At 40.7% G+C, this 20,302-nt stretch overlaps 1 protein-coding gene across 1 annotated transcript in view; it reads left to right on the top strand.

Annotated features, from left to right (window-relative positions):
- Window positions 1–20,302, top strand: part of med12 (mediator complex subunit 12) — a 181,741-nt gene that overhangs the window by 113,779 nt on the left and 47,660 nt on the right. The window contains exons 23-30 of the mRNA XM_080187507.1: window positions 30–150; window positions 3,377–3,478; window positions 4,217–4,330; window positions 8,295–8,458; window positions 9,384–9,563; window positions 12,428–12,499; window positions 16,696–16,871; window positions 19,575–19,736. Of these exons, the coding sequence (XP_080043633.1) occupies window positions 30–150; window positions 3,377–3,478; window positions 4,217–4,330; window positions 8,295–8,458; window positions 9,384–9,563; window positions 12,428–12,499; window positions 16,696–16,871; window positions 19,575–19,736 (1,091 nt within the window). The remainder of the gene's footprint in view (window positions 1–29; window positions 151–3,376; window positions 3,479–4,216; window positions 4,331–8,294; window positions 8,459–9,383; window positions 9,564–12,427; window positions 12,500–16,695; window positions 16,872–19,574; window positions 19,737–20,302) is intronic.

Here is a 20,302-nt window from a genome sequence, read left to right as displayed (position 1 = left end):
TGGCTATCTCGCACTTCCTCTTTTTTCAGGTAAGCGACTTATCGTTCCATGACTCTCTGGCAACATTTATAGCTATTTTAATAGCCAGACAGTGTCTGCTGTTGGAGGATCTGATTCGCTGTGTGGCTATCCCATCACTCCTTAATGCAGGTAACCATCTAACTTAGAATTGCCACTTTTGAAAGTGCTAAGATGATATATTTCTGTCTGCATTTGAAATATCGAATTAAGAATGCGCCTGTTCACTACGTACATACGTTAATTATGAGCATTAACTCTGCCAGTGTTGCATGACTTGTCATTGAGTAGTCTCTCAGTGGCAGAGATGCTTTTTAATAATCATTAACTAAGTATGAGGAGCTGTTACTGGAATGAAATTGCTATCCTCTGCACTTAAGTTAAAAGCTTTCTAAATGTTTTACTTGCTGACTTACTGAACGAGTATTTCTTACTACTTCAATCCTCTCCAGAAGCTTGATACTTGGGTAACTTTACAATTCCACAGGCATGAGCAAATTTTCCATATTCTAATAGTTTCACAGTGAGTTGTGTTCTAGGGTGAATGGTGCTCAACTGAAAGCAAAGAAAATAGTCCTGTATTTAGATTACACACTTTTTTGTAGCCCGTACCTCCATCCTTCCATCTATCCAGCCTTATTTTTCTACAACTAACAAGGGCTTTTAACATCTTTGCAAAAAGTGGCAAATTGCTATAAATCTCATACAAGAGGTGGTTTTTGAACTACAGATAGTTTCTCAATTCCAAAATCATATGTTTTTACAATGTGCCTTGCATCAATTTTAATTGAATAAAATAAAATTTAGCTCAGCAATTCAGCGGGTCACTTCATTGGTGCCAGGCTCGTTATCTGCTTCATCGCATGCATTCTAGTCTACTTCTGGATTCCAAGCAACCCTTGACCCCATCCAATATACTTGACCTGAACCACCTACAGCTCAGTTTGAGATCCAGCAAGATCTGAAAACCAACAACCTTGGTCCTAAGGTTTCTGGTTTTGAGACTTTGCATAGACATCGTATCTTTGCCTTTGTGTCATGTAGAGTTATAAAGCCCTTTAATTTTTCTTATTAAATTCTATTAATAGGTTGCAGAAGAGAAATTTCCATCCTAATTGAGTAACATAAAACATTACACTTCATAGTGTAAGCTTGGTTACTTCATTGTAATTGAAAGTCATTTGAGAGTCTCCAAATGCTGACATTTCAGACATGATGTAACAAAATCCTAAATGAAGCTAAAGTTAATACATAAAAAAACCGTGAATGCCAACCTGGTCAAGATATTGAATGTATGAGCAGAAGTTAACCTAGAACTGTATAAAACACTAAGCCATCATTGGAACTGATTCTTTTGTCATCACATTTTAGGGAGGAAATGATTGCACTGCAGAAAGTACAGAGGAGATTGATAAGGATGTTGCCAGAAATGGAGAATTTTAACAATGGGGAAAGATCGAATAGGCTGTTTTTGATACTGTGACACAAGACATAGGGAAGATTTATCGACGTGCATAGACATGAGGCGCTGAATAACCTGCATCATAAATTTTCCAGGTTTCTACAGATATAAAAAAAAAGCACTATAAGAACAGCAAAGCAGTACTGAGGGAGTGTGGCATTGTTGTAAATGCTGTTCTCCAGAGGCAGTATTAAAATAAGATCTAATTGCTGAATCATGTATTTGTAAGACTGTAATGGTATTATTTAAATTTGAACCTCCTGTTATCCTGACCACAATTCCTCCTTTACCACAAAAAATTAAATTAGCTGATCACTTTGAGTTCATAGTGGTGTGGCTTTGCTATGCACAAATTGGTTGTCATATTAACCTGGTATCATGGCAGCAAAAGTATTCCAATAATATCAGCAAAATACTACGGATGCTGGAAACTGAAACAAGAACAAAAGATGCTGGAAACACTCCGCTGGTCTGCCATGATCTAACATGCTTTAAATGCTCCATTGCTTTTAAATTGTTTTAGGACATTTTGGACAATGGGTAAACATAGATGGAAAATAGAGCAGGAGAAGGACATTCAGGCTCTTGAGCCTGCTCTGAAATTCGTGATATTCATGGCTGATCATCCTGCTCAATAGCCTGATTGCACCACCCCACCCGATCCCCTTCACCCCAAGAGCTATATCCGACTCCTTGAAAACATACAATGGCCAAAATGTTATCACCCCGCCCACCATAGGAATCAAAGGGAAGGTCTGTTGATCTCGGGCAAGATTTTACGGTTTTGGGATGAGCCATAAAACCCTGTCCAATGTTTTGGTCTCAACTGCTTTCTATGGTAGTGAATTCCACAGGCTTACCTCTCTCTGGGTGGAGAAATTCCTCATCTCAGTCCTAAAAGTTCCATATTTGTAGACTATGACCCCTGGTTCTGGGCTTCCCCATCAGAAGGAATGTTTTTCCTGTATCATCCCTGTTAGAATTTTATAAGTTTCTATATAGCCTCCTTCATTCTTCTGAACTCCAAAGAATATAAAGTGCTCTACACAGAATTAATTAATTTGAAATAGCAACAATTGACTCATCTAAAATGTTAACTAACCTTTCCATTTTAGCTGCTAATTGAACTTAAGTACGCTTCCAGTATTGCTTTTTTTCCCCCTATTTATACATTCTTTGTAATTGTAATATCGTTGCATATTTTGTTCCTGCTCAACCCCTGCCATCCTTGGCCATTTGACAAAATACAGAATACACAAGTAGAACATAGAACATTACAGCGCAGAACAGGCCCTTAGGCCCACGATCTTGCGCCGACCAGTTTAAAAAAAAAAATGACCCACTAATCTAAACCAATCCCTTTTCGTCCATAAACCTATCCACGGATCTCTTAAACGTCCCCAAACTAGGCGCATTTACAACCGCAGCAGGCAGGGCATTCCAATCCCTCACCACCCTCTGGGTAAAGAACCTACCCCTGCCATCCGTCCTATAACTACCCCCCCCTTAATTTAAAGCCATGCCCCCTCGTGCTAGCTTTCTCCATCCAAGGAAAAAGGCTATCACTATCCACCCTATCTAAACCTCTAATCATCTTATATGTTTCAATAAGATCCCCTCTTAGCTGCCTTCTTTCTAGCGAAAACAACCCCAAATCCCTCAGTCTCTCCTCATAGGACCTCCCCTCCATACCAGGCAACATCCTGGTAAACCTCCTCTGCACCCTCTCCAAAGCCTCCACATCCTTCCTGTAATGTGGGGACCAGAACTGCACACAGAACTCCAAGTGCGGCCGCACCAGAGTTGTGTACAGTTGCAACATGACGCTGCGACTCCTAAATTCAATCCCCCTACCAATAAACGCCAAAGTAAGTGTGGTTTTCATTTGTTTTGCAGCTTGCAGTGAGCAAGATTCAGAACCTGGTGCTCGTCTAACGTGCAGGATCCTCCTTCACTTGTTCAGGACACCACAGTTGAATCCTTGTCACCAGGACAGCAGTAAGTGAAGTATATTGCATGTGTTGTTTTTTCAATCAGTGGAAGCAAAGACATTTAAATGTTGGCGTAGACTTGGATTCAGTTATGCCCAAAGACAAGAAATCTGTAGTTTTCTATTCAAAGCAGAGAGTTTATTTGAAGATTTATTTCATGAAGATTATGGAAGAAATTGAAAGGCAACTGTGCCAATTCTGGATATACTGAAGAGGGAGAGTGAAACAAAGACTTAACCTATCTTTTGAAATGAAATATTGCCTGTCTTTTCTTTAATGTCTTCAACTTTATCTTTAAACTCTTTTTAAACTCGTTCATTTCTTTGAGCAGTTATTCAAGAGGAGAAATTTTAAACTTTTTTCCCCAAACTTTCATTGCCACTATACAGTGTCAGTTAATGCCTGCTTTCTATCCAACAGTTGTGGGTTAATTGGTAGATTAGGAAGATGATTGGCCATTTTTGACGAAGATTCAGCTCTAGACTGGTCTGCTGAAATGGAAATTTACACTGGCATATGCCAGTTCAGGTGCAGAGAGGCTTTGAAGTCTGGCGCCTGTACCATTGGTTGTTGCTGCAACATTCATGAATGAATCATCTTGCTTTTCTATTTAAGGACATGCTTGACAAGAATGTAGATTTGAACAAGTAACCTTGCTGATGACAGTTACAGTTAAAAGAATTTTCCTTACTCTTAATATTGTTGACAGTCAGTGGTTTCTTCTGACAGAGCATTATTTTTTCAGATAAACCTACAGTAGGGATTCGTTCATCCTGTGATAGACACCTCCTGGCAGCATCACAGAATAGCATCGTGGTAGGAGCAGTTTTTGCTGTCCTCAAAGCTATATTTATGTTAGGTAAGTGATGCTAATATTGATTGCTAGTTACTGTTAGGATGGGAAGATTGAGGGGTTCCCTTTGGTATGGCAGTTTTTTTTTAGCACTCTCAGAATTGCACAATTGTTATGGCATAGAAGAAGGCCGTTTCATCCATCATGTCTGCGAGGCCTCCCCAAAGAGCATCATAACTTAGTGCCATTTCCCTGCCTTTTCCCCGTATCCCTGCACATTATGTTTATTCAAATTTTCAAATGATGCCCTCTTGAATCTGCCTCCACCGCACTTGCAGGCAGTGCATTCCAGACCCGAATCACTTGCGTGTTACCTCCTCAAACAATTCCAGCACATTGGTCGGACATGATTTTCACTTTAGAAATCCATGCCAGCTCTCCATATCCACGTTTTTTTCATGTCACCATTAATTCTATTCCAAATATTTGTTTCTAGAAGCTTGCCGGCTACTAATATTAAACTGACTGATCTGTAATTATTGGGGCTATCTTTGCAACCTTTTTTGAATATTAGCAGTTCTCCAGTCCTCAGTAGCTCCTGAGTCTAGAGAATCATAGAATGCCTACAATGCAGAAGGAGGCCATTTGGCCCATCAGGCCAGCGCCAACCACAACCCCACCCAGGCCCCATGCCACAACCCCACATATTTACCCTGACACTCAGGGGCAATTTGGCACATGTTTGGAGTGTGGAAGGAAACCAGAGCACCTGGAGGAAGTCCACACCGACATGGGGAGAGCTTGCAAACTCCACACAGGCAGTGACCCGAGCCTGGAATCGAACCTGGGTCCCTGGCACTGTGAAGCAGCAGTGCTATCCACTGCCACCATGCCACCCCAAAGACTGGAAGATTATAGCTAGGCCCATGCAATTTCCATTTACCTTCAATATTCTCCTTCACTTCCTTCAATATCCTTGAATGCATCTCATCCAGTCCTGGTGGCTTGTCAACTTTTGGTACCAATTGTGTATTCAACACTTTCTCCTTATCACTTTTGAACCAGTCTGGGGCCAGAGTTTTCTCCTATAGTCACCATGGCCTGTTTAACATCTGCCCTGGTAAAGGTGAACGCAAAGCATTTATTTAATACCTCAGTCTTTCCCCTAGCCTCCACGGGTAAATTCCCTTTTAGGTTCCTAATCAGCCCTACTCCTCCTTCTACCACACTTTTCTATGCCTGTAGAAGACTTTGGGATTCCCCTTTATGTTGGCTGCCAGTCTTTTCTCTTAATCCCTCCTCACCTCCCTTCTGAACTTTCTGTATTCCTCTTGGTTCTCAACTGTACTTTCTACCTGACACCTGCCATAAGCACACTTTTTCTTCCTTATCTTTATTTCTATCTTTTTCATTCAAGGAATTCTGGATTTGTTTACCCTACCTTTTCCTTTTAAAGGAATATATCTCCACTGTGTCCAGACCATTCCTGCTTTGAAGGTAATCCGTTGTCAGATTTTTTTTCCACCAACCTTTCATCCTGATCTAACTGGCCCAGCTCCTCTTTTTTTTGCCCTATTGAAGTCAGTTCCCCTACCCCTTGAGTTAATTATTTTTACTCTCGAATGACTATTTTCCTTTTCTGTTATCATTTTAAAGCATATGTACAGTGATCACTGTCTCTTAAATGTTCCCCCACTGACGCGTGCTCCACTTATCTCACCTAATTTCCAAGAATCATGTCCCAGCAGTGCATCCTTTCTATTTGGGCAGGACACATACTGCTTCAGGAAATTTTCCTGACCCCAACCTAGGAACTGTTGACCTTCTCCATCCTTTACACTACCACTGTCCCAGTCTAATTAATGTCCTCAATTATATCAACACTATATTGTTTGCATCGCTATGTAATTCCTTTGTAGATGTGTTCTCCAACACCCTTTTCACTAGCTAGTAATTGTACCCTTTTTATTCTTTAACTCCAGCCAAATTGGCTCTGTCCTTGAACCCTTTGGGACATCACTTTTTTCAGCACTGCAGGGCTCTCCTTAACGAATACCGTCTTCCATTCCACCTTTCCATCCTTTCCTGTCTTCTCTGAGCACCTCATACCCAGGAATATTGAACACCAAGCCCTGCCCTTGCTCGAGCTGGTTCTCTGCTATCAGCATGTCATCATATTTCCACAATTCATTCTGTACCTGTAACCCCCCCAATCTTATTTATTGTACTCCATATATTTGCATACATGCTCATGAACTCTGATTTTATATGTCATTACTTTCTAGCTTACTCCAACTTCACCTGTTATTTATTATTCTCTTTCCTAATGATTTCTGTCCATCCTAGTATATTGTGCATTCTAGTATTCATCTCTAATGTTTCCTGTTGGTTTGTGCATCTCTACTGAATTAAGTTGGAGGCCTTCCAGCAGCATTAGCAAAACACCCCACAAGGAACTCAATTCCACCTCTGTCCAGGTATAACCCATCTGGTTTGTACAGTGCCCTCTCACCCAGAGCCAGTCGTAATATCCCAGGAATCTAAAACCTTTCCTCCTGCACATCTTTCCAGCCATTCATTCATCTGCTTTATCGTCCTATTTCTATACTTGCAAGTGGCACTGGGAGTAATCTGGCGAGGTCCTGCTTGCTAATTTTCTACCTAGCTCCCGATATTCTGCAGGACCCCAACCCCCTCCTTACGTAAGTTATTGGTACTAATGCTGATCATGATCTCTGGCTGTTCATCCTCCCCCAGAAAAATGTCCTGCAGCTGCCCTTGGGATCTTGACCCTGGCAACAGGAAGGCAGCATACCATCCTGGAGTCATATCTACTGCCTGTCTGTTTCCCTACCTAATGAATCCTCCATTACTATTGCTCTTCTCTTCACTTCACTTCTTGTACAGCTGAGCCACTTAAGAATACCACAAACCTGACTCTGACTGCACTCCTCTCAGGAACTAAAGCCCTCACCAGCTTCCAAAATGGAAAACTCATTTCTGTGTTGGACACCAGGGGATTTCTGCATCTGACTAGTTCTCTTGGACTGCCTGGTGGTCACCCATTCCATTCATGCCTCCAAACCCTCAAACTACCATGTGACCCGCTCCTTGAACATGCTACCCACATACATCTGAGCCTCGCAGTGATTCCTGTGCTGCTCAGGCATTGAAACCCAGAGCTCAAGCAGCACTTCCTGCACATGTGGTCATTTGGACACTGGCACCATCCAAGACTTTGCATATATTACAGGACACACATTCTACTCGACTGAACTCCCTGCTACATCTTAACTTTACTTCTGTCCTTTTGTAAGTTATTCTCATCTCTTTCCTTTAGTTTATTGGCATTAAGTTATTCCCAAGATTGAAGCCTGATGACCTGTGCTTCATTATTAATGCATTGCTTTTTGATGATGTTAAATGGAATGAAAATCAAGAACATTATTAGAGAGCTAATGATTCTAACTTTTGTTTTTTTAAACCATGAGAGTTAAAGTTAGAAATTGCACTGTTTCAATTCTGCTCCCATGGAAGATAGGAAAAGTGATTCTGGTTGAAATTTTCTAATTGTTGTTCAACTGAATATTTTTTGCAGCAAATTCCTTTATTGGAAAATTGTAATGACTGGAGTTTTCTGAGTATTTGTTTTAATGAATGGATGAGTTCACCTGTGCTTTTTCAATAATCTGTCAGCAGCACTGTTGGAGCAAGATCTTTGAAAATTTCACTGTTAATACTCAAAGAATGAGCAGACAATGATAGTAATGAGAGAGACAACTGTAGAATAAGAGTATATGGACTGCAGATAGAGTGAGCATTTAATATCCAAATTGCCTTTTCCTTTTCTACTTTCTTATGTCCAAAGGAATCTCGTGTTCTGTGGCCTGGGTAAATAATCTTGAGCTGAGAGGAGGATGCTCTGGATAGCTTCATCATACGAAGACAATGTTATGTGCTGTGGTAAAATAAGAATTTAATCTCGCAGACTACCCAGACATAATGAAAAGATTTTCCTTCTCCGTTTCAGGTGATGCTGAATTAAAAGGCTCTGGCTTCTCGCATTCTGGTGGAATGGAGGACCTTGCAGATGATGATGTAGGAGTCAAAAAATCTGGCAGCCGGACTGTTTCTATTGAAACAGCCAGTTTAGATGCTTATGCTAAATATGTGCTGAAGAATATTTGTCAGCAGGTAAGGAGGCATTAAATCTGGAATGTTCACTGAAATTAAGCTTCTCTGTCTTCATGCCAACGTTTAGACAGAACTTTCTGTATTTTTAGTCTGAGCTACCAAGGTAGAACTTGAAAATGTTAACTTATTAAATGTTAGTTGGATCACCAACATGTGACTGTTGAAATAAGCTCCATTCGTCACTACATGCAGGCCTGATATTTTTCAATAAGCAACTTGCGTTTATTTGGTATGTTTGGTTTATTATTCTTCACTCCCCTGAGGTATTTCCCTGCATAAAATTAGACATCAAGCCAAAGAAAGAGACATAATAGATGGATAAAAATTTATGGAGGATCTCAAAGGAGGAGAGAGAAGGAAAGAGTAGTTTAAAGAGGGAATTCCAGAGTTACCTGACATTACAACAGCCAGTGTTGAAATTAAGGAAGTAGGGATGGAAGGAACACATTATGGGAGGGTCATTGAGCTGTAGGACATTATAGAGATTGCGGGGTCAGTTGGGTGCAAGATCATGGAGGAATTTGAACATGTGGATGATTTAAAAATGAGAAATTAGAATGCTTAGGAGCCTGTATAATTTAATAACTTACAGGTGTGATGGGTACATGGGATTTGGTGTGAATTAGGATAAATGCAAGAGAGCATGGATGAGCTCAAGTTGGGAGGCCCATCAAGAGAACAACACAAAATAGTGTCTTAAGGTGAGAAAAACCTGGAACAACGTTTCAGCAACAGTTGAATTAAAGTGGATGTGAATGACATTACAAAGTTGGAACTGGCCACTGTGGCTGATAGTGAAGATACTGAGGATTAGATTAATTGATAAAAGATTTGTGACTTTAAAGGGACACAGCTTGATCTTGGTAGCACAAGTCATTACTACGTTGTGTAAATCTCAAGTTTTTATTGACTTCTTTCCTCATAGGAGTGGGTTGGAGAGCGCTGTTTAAAGAGCTTGTGTGAAGATAGCAGTGCTCTGCAGGATCCAGTTCTGACAAATAAACAAGCACAACGACTTTTGCAACTGATATGTTATCCACACCGCCAGCTGGACAGTGAGGAAGGCGACAACCCACAACGTCAAAGAATCAAACGGATTCTACAGGTAAGGAACGATGCATATTGAAAGAGAAAACAACAAAAACAATAAGGAGAAGGGGTATCTTGCCATTCTGCTCAACCTAATTGAAAAGCTTGCTAAGGGAGTATTTGGCTCCTAAAATAACAGAATAGATTTTAATTTAAAAAAAAGTCAGCCAGAATTCATTGGTTAAAAAGGTGAGCTGCAATTAAAAATGTTTAATGGTGACCAAAGTGGGAGAACATTACAAGGTCTGATATGTGCTACTTAATTTTCTTTAAGTAGAGTTTGACTCTCCATCTGTATTTGTGGGTGGTGTATTTTAAAGTGGGAGTCCTGTTACATGGCAGCCCCACTTTGACTTGGTAGGGCTTCGTCTGGTTGCAGTGGTCAGGCGAAGCTGTATAATTGAGGACGATGCCTTGCTGCAAGATTTCATCTACTTTCTCAGCCGTCAAGAATTTTGTGATAGACTTATTGAATGGCTGCCCTTGCTCACCATGTCACAAGTTGTTGTATAGTGATTTTATGGGGGTTGAATGAGTTGGAGGCACCATCCTCCACCTCAAGTGCTGCTTATTCGTCTGGAGAGGTTCTGTTTATTTTGCAACTAGTTGCTTCAGAAGATACAGAGAAGGTTTGCTGTGTGGGTACACATGTCAGGACAGGATTGGGGCAGGGAGGGGTCACTTCTCTTTAAAAAAGGCTGAGTGATGACATAATAGGTATGTTTGAGGTAAGGGAGAAGTGTGATTAGGGTAATGCTATTGACATACAGAACATGGACTTCCAGAAGGTATTTAACAAAGTGCCACACAACCGATTTGTGATAGCTGGGACTCCTGGAATAAAGGGTACCATGGCAATATGGATACAAAATTGCTTGAGCGACAGGAATCAGAGTAGTGGCTAACAGTTGTTTTTTAGGCTGGATGTTGATAGCAGATGTCTCCAGGGGCTGATGTTGCGACCCTTGCTGATATATTCATGACCTAGAATACAGTTTCAAAATTTGCAGATACTAAACTAGAATGTATCATGAACCGAGAGGATGAAGGTTTAAACTACAAAGAGACATAGACAAGTTAGTGGAATAGATGAACAATTGACAGATAAAATATAATGCAGAGAATTGTGAAGTGATTCATTTTGGTAGTAAAAATACAGAAGGAATATAAAACAAAGGGTGCAAGTCTAAATTGGATGCAGGAACAAAGGGACCGAGGTATGTCAATCATTAAAACTGGTAGGACAATTTGGGAGCGTAGTTAATAATTCATATGGCATTTTGGACTTTATAAATGGGGCCATTGAGGCCAAGTAAGTTAAGTTAAACCTGTATCAAACACTGGTTCAGCCTCAACTGCATGTAGTCCTGGACACCACACTTTAGGAAGGATGTGAAGGCATGAAACAAGATGGAGAAAAGATTCATGAAAATAGTTACAGGGACGAGGGTAGATTAAAGAAGCTGGGATCCTTCTCCTTGGAGAAAATAACGTTGAGAGGAAATTCAAAGTTGTGAAGAGTCTGGACAGAGTAGATAGGGAAATACTGTTCTCACTGATGGAAAGATCGAGAACTAGAGAGCATAGATCGAAGTTAATTGGCACAAGAGGCAGTGGTATTGTGGAAAAAAATTTTCATGCTATGATTGGCTAGGATCTGGAACACACTGCCTGAATGCAATAGAGGCAGGTTCAATTGAGTCATTCAAAAGGAAATAGGAATTCAAAAGGGAATTATTTAAAATGGAAAATGTGCAGGGCTTTGGGGAATTGGAACAGGAAGAAATGCAGAAACACAACAAACCAAATGGCCACCTCCTGTGCTGTAACCATTTTCTGATTTTAAAATTATGCAAGATTTTGATGTCATGGATACAGAGAGTATGTTTCCGTTTGTGGTGAACAACATAACTAGCAGCCATCAATGTAAGATGGTCGCCAAGAAATCCAATTGGAAATTGGACAAATGTCTACTGAAGAATGGTAAGTGTGTAGAGCGCCTTGCTGCAGTAATAGGTTGAAATGAATAGTATAGATACATTTAAGTGGAACAAGACAAGCATATGAAGGAGAAGGGGTTTAGATGAGAAAAGATGGGAGGGTTCCCAAGTGAAGCACAAATACTGGCATAGACTAGTTGGGCCAAGTGGCCTGTTTTGGAGCCACATATTCTATGTTGCTTCCATATCTGGAGGCGGTTCTGGCTATCGGCAACCTGTTAACACAGTTGGTAGCTGCAGCTCGTCGCAGCAGTAGTAACCTATCTCTATAGGCATAAATTTTATGGGTATTGGTGAGGCCACACCTGGAGTATTGTGTGCAGTTTTGGTGTCTTTATCTGAGGAAGGATGTCCTTGCTATGGAGGGAGTACAGCGAAGGCTTACCAGGTTGAATCCTGGGATGGTAGGTCATATGTGGAGAGACTGAGTTGGTTAGGATTACATTCACTGGAGTTTAGAAGATTGAAACTTGTAAAATTCTAACAGGATTAGACAGAGTAATTTCAGGAAGAATGTTCCCAACAGTGAAGGAGTCCAAAACTAGGGTTCATAGTTTGAAGATGAGGGATAAATCTTTCAGAACTGAGGTGAGGAGAAATTTCTTCACCCAGAGGGTGTTGAATGTGTGGAATTCACTACCACAATGTAGTTGAGCCCAAAACATTGTCTGATTTCAAGAAGAAATTAGATATAGCTCTTGGGGATCAAGGGATATGGTTGGGAAGTGGGGGAGGATATTGAATTTGATGATCAGATGATGGAGCAGCCTCGAAGGGCCAAGTGGCTTACTCCTGCTTCTAGTTTCCATGACCTTCTGCTACGGAATACACATTTCTTTAATGAAATACTGAGTTGATCATTTTTCCCCATTTATTTCAGAATCTTGATCAGTGGACAATGAGGCAATCCTCATTAGAACTGCAGCTTATGATTAAACAGAGTGTCATCAGCGTAAGTAAAAGACATTAAAACCGAAAATATTAGGAACCCTCAGTAGCACAGGCAGCAACTGACCTAATATTTCAACTCAATGATCTTTCATCAGAGGTTTGTTCATTAGTCTGATGAAGAGTCATGGACCTGAAGCATCAATGCTGTTTCTGTCCCCACAGGTGCTACCTGACCTGCTGTGTATTTCCAGCATTTTCTGATTTTATTTCACTTTTGTATCATACACAGTAATTTCCTTTCATACAAGTTAAAGGCATTACAGTTTAACTTCAATTCTGGCTCTGTATGAATCTTAGGACTTTGGGGTGTGCTTTTGTGATAATGCTGGTAAATGAATTTAGAGGGCTGTCCATTCCTAGAAAGCAAAATTACACTTAATTTATTATTTAAAATTATCTAAGTTTGCATCTTTCAAGAATTATTTCTCTTAATCCAATTTCTGCAGCACTTCTGAACTTCACTAGCCATTGGAAACCTCTTATCTCATTCTGGTCAAGCTTTGCCCATCAAATGCTAATTTTAAAATAAGCACAGGTTTGTCTTTACCTGCATGTTGGATGATAAATACATCACACAACTGTCATCCAGTGTAGTGTGTTGACTCATGATTATGAGAGTCAAAAATTAGAATACATCAGGTTTAAAAATGCTGTACTGGAGTGTAATTCAGATGTAATATGAAGGGAAACAACACTTGATATAGGAAATTGCATGCAGCTGGAAGAGTTGTTTTACCAACATGATAATGATAATTGTCAGGAGTAGGAGTTTTTTTTACTTGGCACCTGATGACGAAGTCAACCAATCCTACTCTGATACAACATGTTATGGAATTCTTTTTTCTTGATTCATGTAAGTGTATCCCAAAAATCAAAATGGGCTAACTTTCCTATAATCCCACATTTTATTTGTGTTATCTTGACATAAAATACATCAACATCCTCAGGGTTACTGTTGACCAGAAACTCAAATTGACTCACCACATAAACACAATGACTGAAAGAGCAGGCTAGGAATAATTTGAGAGTAACTCAATTCCTGACTCCCCAAAGCCTGCCCGCCATCTACAAGGCACAAGTCAGGAGTGTGATGGAATACTGACCTGCTGTTGTAGCCACAGCCCCTCACGCTCTTTGCTCTTTCACTATTCTGTCAACTCGCCCTGTATCTACGCTGGGCAAATACAGTAAGAAGTCTGACAACACCAGGTTTAAGTCCAACTGATTTATTTGATAGTAAACTCATTAGCTTTTGAGGTTCCCCTCTTTGTCAGGTGAATGGAGAATTCTAGCCTCACAGTACATATAGCAGCACAGACAGTTTACAGATCACTGATTAGAATGTGAATCTTTACACCTAACCTGCTGTTCAAGTCTTAAAGTGGCTAACAATGTGAGTGGAAGGAGCACTGAGCACAGGTTAAAGAGATGTGTATTGTCTCCAGACAGTACAGCAAGTGAGGTTTAGCAAACCCAGGCAAGTCATGGGGGTTACAGATAGTGCGACATGAACCCAAGATCCCTGTTGAGACTGTCCTCACGTGTGTGGAACTTGCTTATCAGTTTCTGCTCAGCGACTCTGCGCTGTCGTGTGTCATGAAGGCCACCTTGGAGAATGCTTACCCACAGGTCGGAGGCCAAATGCCCGTGACCACTGAAGTGTTCGCCAACAGGAAGGGAACGGTCTTGCTTGGTGATTGTCGAGCGATGTTCATTCATCCATTGTCGTAGCGTCTGCATGGTTTCCCCAATGTACCATGCTTCGGGACATCCCTTCTTGCAACGTATTAGGTAGACAACGTTGGCCGAGTTGCAGGAGTATGTACCGTGTACCTGGTGGATGGTATTCTCATGTGTGATGTTATCCATGTCGATGATCTGGCAGAGGTTGCTGTGGCAAGGTTGTGTGGTATTGTGGTCACTGTTCTCCTGAAGGCTGGGTAGTTTGCTGCAAACAATGGTGTAGTTTGCTGCAAACAATGGCCTGTTTGAGGTTGTGTGGTTGTCTGAAGGCAAGAAGTGGGGGTGTGGGGATGGCCCTGACGATGGCACTGCTGCAACTGCCTCAGTACTCAATGCCGACAACTGCCAGTTTCCAGATGCAATTTTACAACTCATCTGCTTTTATCCTGGACCACAATGTCTTCACCTTCAACAACCAGTCTTTCATCCAGACACCAGAATGGCCATGGGGACCAAATTCGCAGCTCAATATGCCAACATCTTCATGCACAGGTTCAAACAAGACTTCTTCACTACACAGGATCTTCAACCAATGCTATGCATTAGATACATCAATAACATTTTCTCCCTTTGGACTCATGGTGAACAATCACTGAAACAACTGTATGATATCAGCAAGTTCCACCCCACCATCAGGTTCACCATGGACTATTCTCCAGAATCGGTTATATTCTTGGACACACGCATCTCCATCAAGGACCGTCAGCTCAACACCTCACTGTACCGCAAGCCCACAGACAACCTCACATTGCTCCACTTCTTGAGCTTCCACCCTAAACACGTTAAAGAAGCCATCCCCTACGGGCAAGCCCTCCGTATATGCAGAATTTGCTCAGATGAGGAGGATCGTGACAGACACCTCCAGGCACTGAAAGATGTCCTCATAAGAACAGGATATGGCGCACGACTCATCAATCGACAGTTCCAATGTGCCACAGCAAAAAACCGCACTGACTTACTCAGAAGACAAACACGGGACACGGCGGACAGGGTACCCTTTGTCGGTCAGTACTTCCCTGGAGCGGAGAAGCTATGACATCTTTGGAGCCTTCAACATATCATTTGATGAAGGCGAACATCTCGCCAAGGCTATCCCCACACCCCGACTTCTTGCCTTTAAACAACTGCACAACCTTAAACAGATCATTGTCCGCAGCAAACTACCCAACCTACAGGAGAACAGTGACCACGACACTACACAGCCTACCACAGCAACCTCTACAAGACGTGCCGGATCATCGACACAGATGCCATTATCTCACATGAGAACAACATCCACCAGGTAAATGGTACTCTTGCGACTCGGCCAACGTTGTCTATCTGACATGCAGCAGGAAAGGATGTCCCGAGGCATGGTACATTGGGGAGACCATGCAGACATTACGACAAAGGATGAATGAACACCGCTTGACAATCACCAGGCAGGAGTGTTCCTTTCCAGTCAGGGAACACTTCAGCAGTCATGGGCATTCAGCCTCTGATCTTCGGGTAGGTGTTCTCCCAAGGCAGCCTTCACAACACACAACAACGTAGAGTCGCTGAGCAGAAACTGATAGCCAAGTTCTGCACACATGAGGATTGCCTCAGCTGGGACCTTGGGTTCATGTCACACTATCTGTAACCCCCACAACTTGCCTGGGCTTACAAAATCTCATTAACTGCCCTGTCTGGAGACAATACACATCTCTAACTTGTGCTTAGCCCTCTCTCCATTCTCAGTTGTCTATACCTTTAAGACTTGATTACCTGTAAAGACTCACATTCCAACCATTATCTTGTAAATTGAGTTTGTGTCTGTATGTGCCCTGTTTGTGAACACAAGTCCTCACTCACCTGATGAAGGAGTTAGACTCCGAAAGCTTGTGTTGCCAAATAAACTTGTTGGACTTTAACCTGGCATTGTGAGACTTACTGTGCTTACCCCAATCCAATGCTGGCATCTTCACATCATGGTATCCACATGGACCCATAAAATTCAGAATTATTTTTACTAGGTCTAATTTGTACACCTCAAGTTTCAATTCTTTCACCAAAATCACAGGAGTGGAAGCATTTACGAATTCCTATGGACAGTTGCCTCTGCAAAGCACACAGAGGAAAATCATGAACAGGCCTGTTCCCACTCCTGTGAAAATAGTAGGTGCTGTGTTCAAGGACGATACTTCTAAATTCAAGCTCCTTCTGCAATTCTTACTATGAGAGATGAAAATCCAACTGAATAACTCATACCCTGTGTCTAAAAGACCAAAAAAAAATTGAGGTGTACTCATCCACTTCAATTAAAATTATACCTCAGTCTTGTAAAACCCTTGTTTCACCTCATAAGCTATTTGGAATAAGTACTGAAAGTGAATGTGTATAAGTTGTTTGCTGCAGTGATCATTTTTGAGTGTCTAATTTTCCTACCAATGCCCACTGGTGTATCTCAGAATATTGTCTGATCTTATATTTTAGGAGATGAATTCCTTGCTAGAAAACATTGCTAAAGCCACGATTGAGGTATTCCAAAAATCAGCTGAAATGAACTCTTCCAATCTGAGTAGTAATGGAACTGTGAATGCTGGGTTACCTGTCTTTAGCACCAGCAGTACAAATGGAAACACCACCAGTAAAATGAAACCATTGCTGAGGTGAGTTTTAGGTGACTTAAAAATGTTGACATTAGAAATACAAAATCAAGATTAGAAATGCACAGCAGGTCAGTTAAATCTGAAAGGCAAAAATGCAGGCTAACAATCAAAATATTAAAACAACTAACTAGTCTTTTATTTGTTGACTCATCTGTGCATTTATACTGTTTGATTTATTTTGAGTTTTCCTTTGGATGTTTGGAACTTAAGGATATGAGACAATATTTGACAGTGCAATGCATCATGGCCAAGCCTGCCTTCACTTGATATCCTTTTGACAGCCATTCATACAGTTTGCAACAGCTCGCTGTATAGTGACCAGGGAAAAGGATCTTAGTTGATTTTTGGGATATTTTTCCCTCTTTAACTTTGGCCCTGAGCTCCTATAATGCTGACTGAGCATAACTTGAAGATCAAACCTCACCCCGTCAGGGCATCACAGTGAGTTTTGTAAACTCTCAGCTGGCAGAAAATTCTGATTCATTTCAGTTGGAATTTTTTGTTCTGGGGTCCTACACATTTGTTGGGAAAAGCTATTGCTGCTTTTCCTCATGAATAGCTCAATGTCCTGTGCCATTGTGAAGAATTGTTAGTCCGTTAACAGTTTGATAAATTTATGGCTGCTATAATAAAGGAAAATGGGGCAACCAGTTTATCATAGTAAGGTACCATAAACAGCAATTTATAATGACTAGGTAGTCTTTTTCAGGCGCTGGTTGAATGATAAATAATGGCTAGGTCACCAGAAGAAATTTTTTTTAAACTGGGATTGGTAGATTTTGACTAACCAAAGGCATTAAAGGAAATGGACTTAAAATAGATAAATGGATTTAGGTTGTACAACAGCCATGGTCTCATTGAATGATAAAATATGCTAATGAAACTAACTGACTTATTTCTGTTCCTGTGTTCCCTAGAATGCTAGCCTGGGCACTGCTCAAGTCCATGGACAGTGTGATGTGCTGTTGACAATTTTAAAGTTTTTTTTTAATGAAAACTCTTCCTAAGGAGCATAACAGAGAAAACGAAATCTAGGCCTAAAAATTGATAGAATAAAGCAGCTCTAATTTTCTCCCCACCTACCTTGATGCTAGCAGGGTTTGTAAAGTGGCCGGATTCTTCAGTCAATACAAAGACTCTCGAAAGCCAGTGTCCCAATTTAAAGATGTATCTTTATTTGACCAGTGATCACAAGTGAAGTCATCCAAGAGTTTTAGGCCTTTCCAGACATGGAGTAGCTTGACTTCTTTGAATTCTGACCTATATGGTTCAAGATAGATCAATTATATGTTTTCTTATCAAATTCTTCTGCCTCTCATTAGCTCTGGATCAATCATCTTCAGAAGTCATAAATTATCAATAACACCTGTCATAAATCTTAGTCAATTGCACTTTGGCTAACTTCCTGTATCACTTAGCAACTGGACGCTTGGCACCAAGTCCAAAATTAATATTCCCACAAGTTCCTCCCCAGGTCGCTGCTAAACCAGACAAACACATGATCCCATGTGCAGCATCCATCTTATTTGGACTGTGAATAATTGTATTCATTAGAAGTCCTGAAGACATTGCTGCTAATAATTCCCATTGATAAGAAACTGCACATTCTGAGGTTTCATTATTTCCTAAAAATGTGGTTCTGTCTGAAAGTCCCCATACCATTAAGCCTTGTGACAAATTGCTCTTGGCCGAAGTATGCAATCACTTTATTAAAAATGCAGTTAATATATTTAAAATCAAAATATGTAATTTAAATCATAATCACATGCTTTAAATCTCTTACTGCAATCTCATGTGTAAATTATTCTCCTGTTAGCTTTTTGGTCTGATTTAGTTATTTAACTCAATGCTGGTAGTTCTGTCAGTGTCTCATGCTTATTGTTTAAAATCTTTTCTAACCTACCAGGATTACTCTTCCCCTACACTTGAACATACTGACTTTTGTAGACATATATGTGCTCTTAGCTTATTGAGTCCTTGCCTCGGTGGCTATTCTTCATTTGTGTCTCAACAGTGAATTGTCAGATTATTTAACATGGTAGGAATCACAGCAAAGCACTGTAGCAGGTTATTGAGTAGTTCTCACCAAGTACTCTGGCCATATCTTTCCCTTTTCTCCCTCTCTTAACTCAGTCAATAACAATTTAGGTTTATGTTCTGCTTTTAATGTGGTAAAAGGTCCCAAGATGCTCATAGGAACAGGTAGTTAAAATTTGACAGTCATAAAAGGAGATGAAGGCAAAATGCAACTAATGCTGAAAATCTGAAATAGAAATGAAAAAGTACTGGATATACTTAGCAGATCTGGTAGCATCTGTGAAGAAAGAAATGTAGAGTTAATGTTTCAAGGGGATGCACACATGGAACAATAACTCTTTCTCTTTCCATTGATACTGCCAATCCTGCTGAGTATTTCTAGCTTGTCCTGTTACTATATTGTAAGATATTAGGACTGGTGACCGAAAACGTGGTGAAAGGATTTCCTTAAAGGAGAAGAGGTGTTTTGTTAATTTTAGTGTCCTGACTAATGGTGTTTGCTAATTGAATTCATCTCTGAATCATCCCAGCAACCTTGTCGTTTCCAGGACTTTCATGATATGGAAAGATGTTCAGCTGTTGAAATTGATTAGAACTCCAGACATACTTTCGGTGGTATTTATGCATTCTTGTTGTACTTGAAGATAATTTTGTTTTTATGTGCAGCTCATCAGAGCGGACAGGTGTCTGGCTGGTGGCACCATTGATTGCCAAATTGCCAACATCAGTCCAAGGTCATGTGCTGAAAGCAGCTGGTGAAGAGTTGGAGAAAGGTCAACATCTGGGTTCATCCTCACGGAAGGAGCGAGATCGGCAAAAACAGAAGAGGCAAGTGTGGGTTTTTGGTATTTTAATGAGCAGTAACAACAACGGTTTGGTGCTGTCCTCATTGACAGCCTTCCACTGTTAACTCAGTGATGTGCTGTTGTGGCGTCAGTGATATGTAGCAACATAACCACTGGAAAGAACACTGAACAGCATTGGAAAAAAGATGGATCACGAACCATTGATAAAACTAAAGTTCTATACATTCACTATTCAGTGTGATATTGGACCGCAGTGAACCTGTTGATTTGCATATTTCAGTTGCAACAATGAGAAAAAAATCCTGTTCCCCTCTTCATTAAAAGTCAATTCCAGTGATTTACTGTCTAAAGCCCCTTGCACTGAATTACATACCCTGCTAGCCATGTGTTATAACTCAGAACTCCAGAGTTGTCACTTTGTAATTCTATACACGTGTTAATTTTTTCCACTTTTCTTCCCTCTTAGAGATAAAAAAGCTGACCTGTGCTTAACCGGGATCAGTAACAGCCCACGGATCTGCAGAAATGATGGTGCTCTGCACCGACACATACTCATCATTTGGTGTGATGTCAGACCACTGTCATTCT

This window comes from Carcharhinus amblyrhynchos, chromosome 4 (assembly GCF_965287045.1).
Source record: "Carcharhinus amblyrhynchos chromosome 4, sCarAmb.v2.hapA, whole genome shotgun sequence".
Classification (NCBI taxonomy): Eukaryota; Metazoa; Chordata; class Chondrichthyes; order Carcharhiniformes; family Carcharhinidae; genus Carcharhinus; species Carcharhinus amblyrhynchos.
Note: the sequence above shows the minus strand (reverse complement) of the source record. Positions and strands in the feature narration are given on the sequence as shown.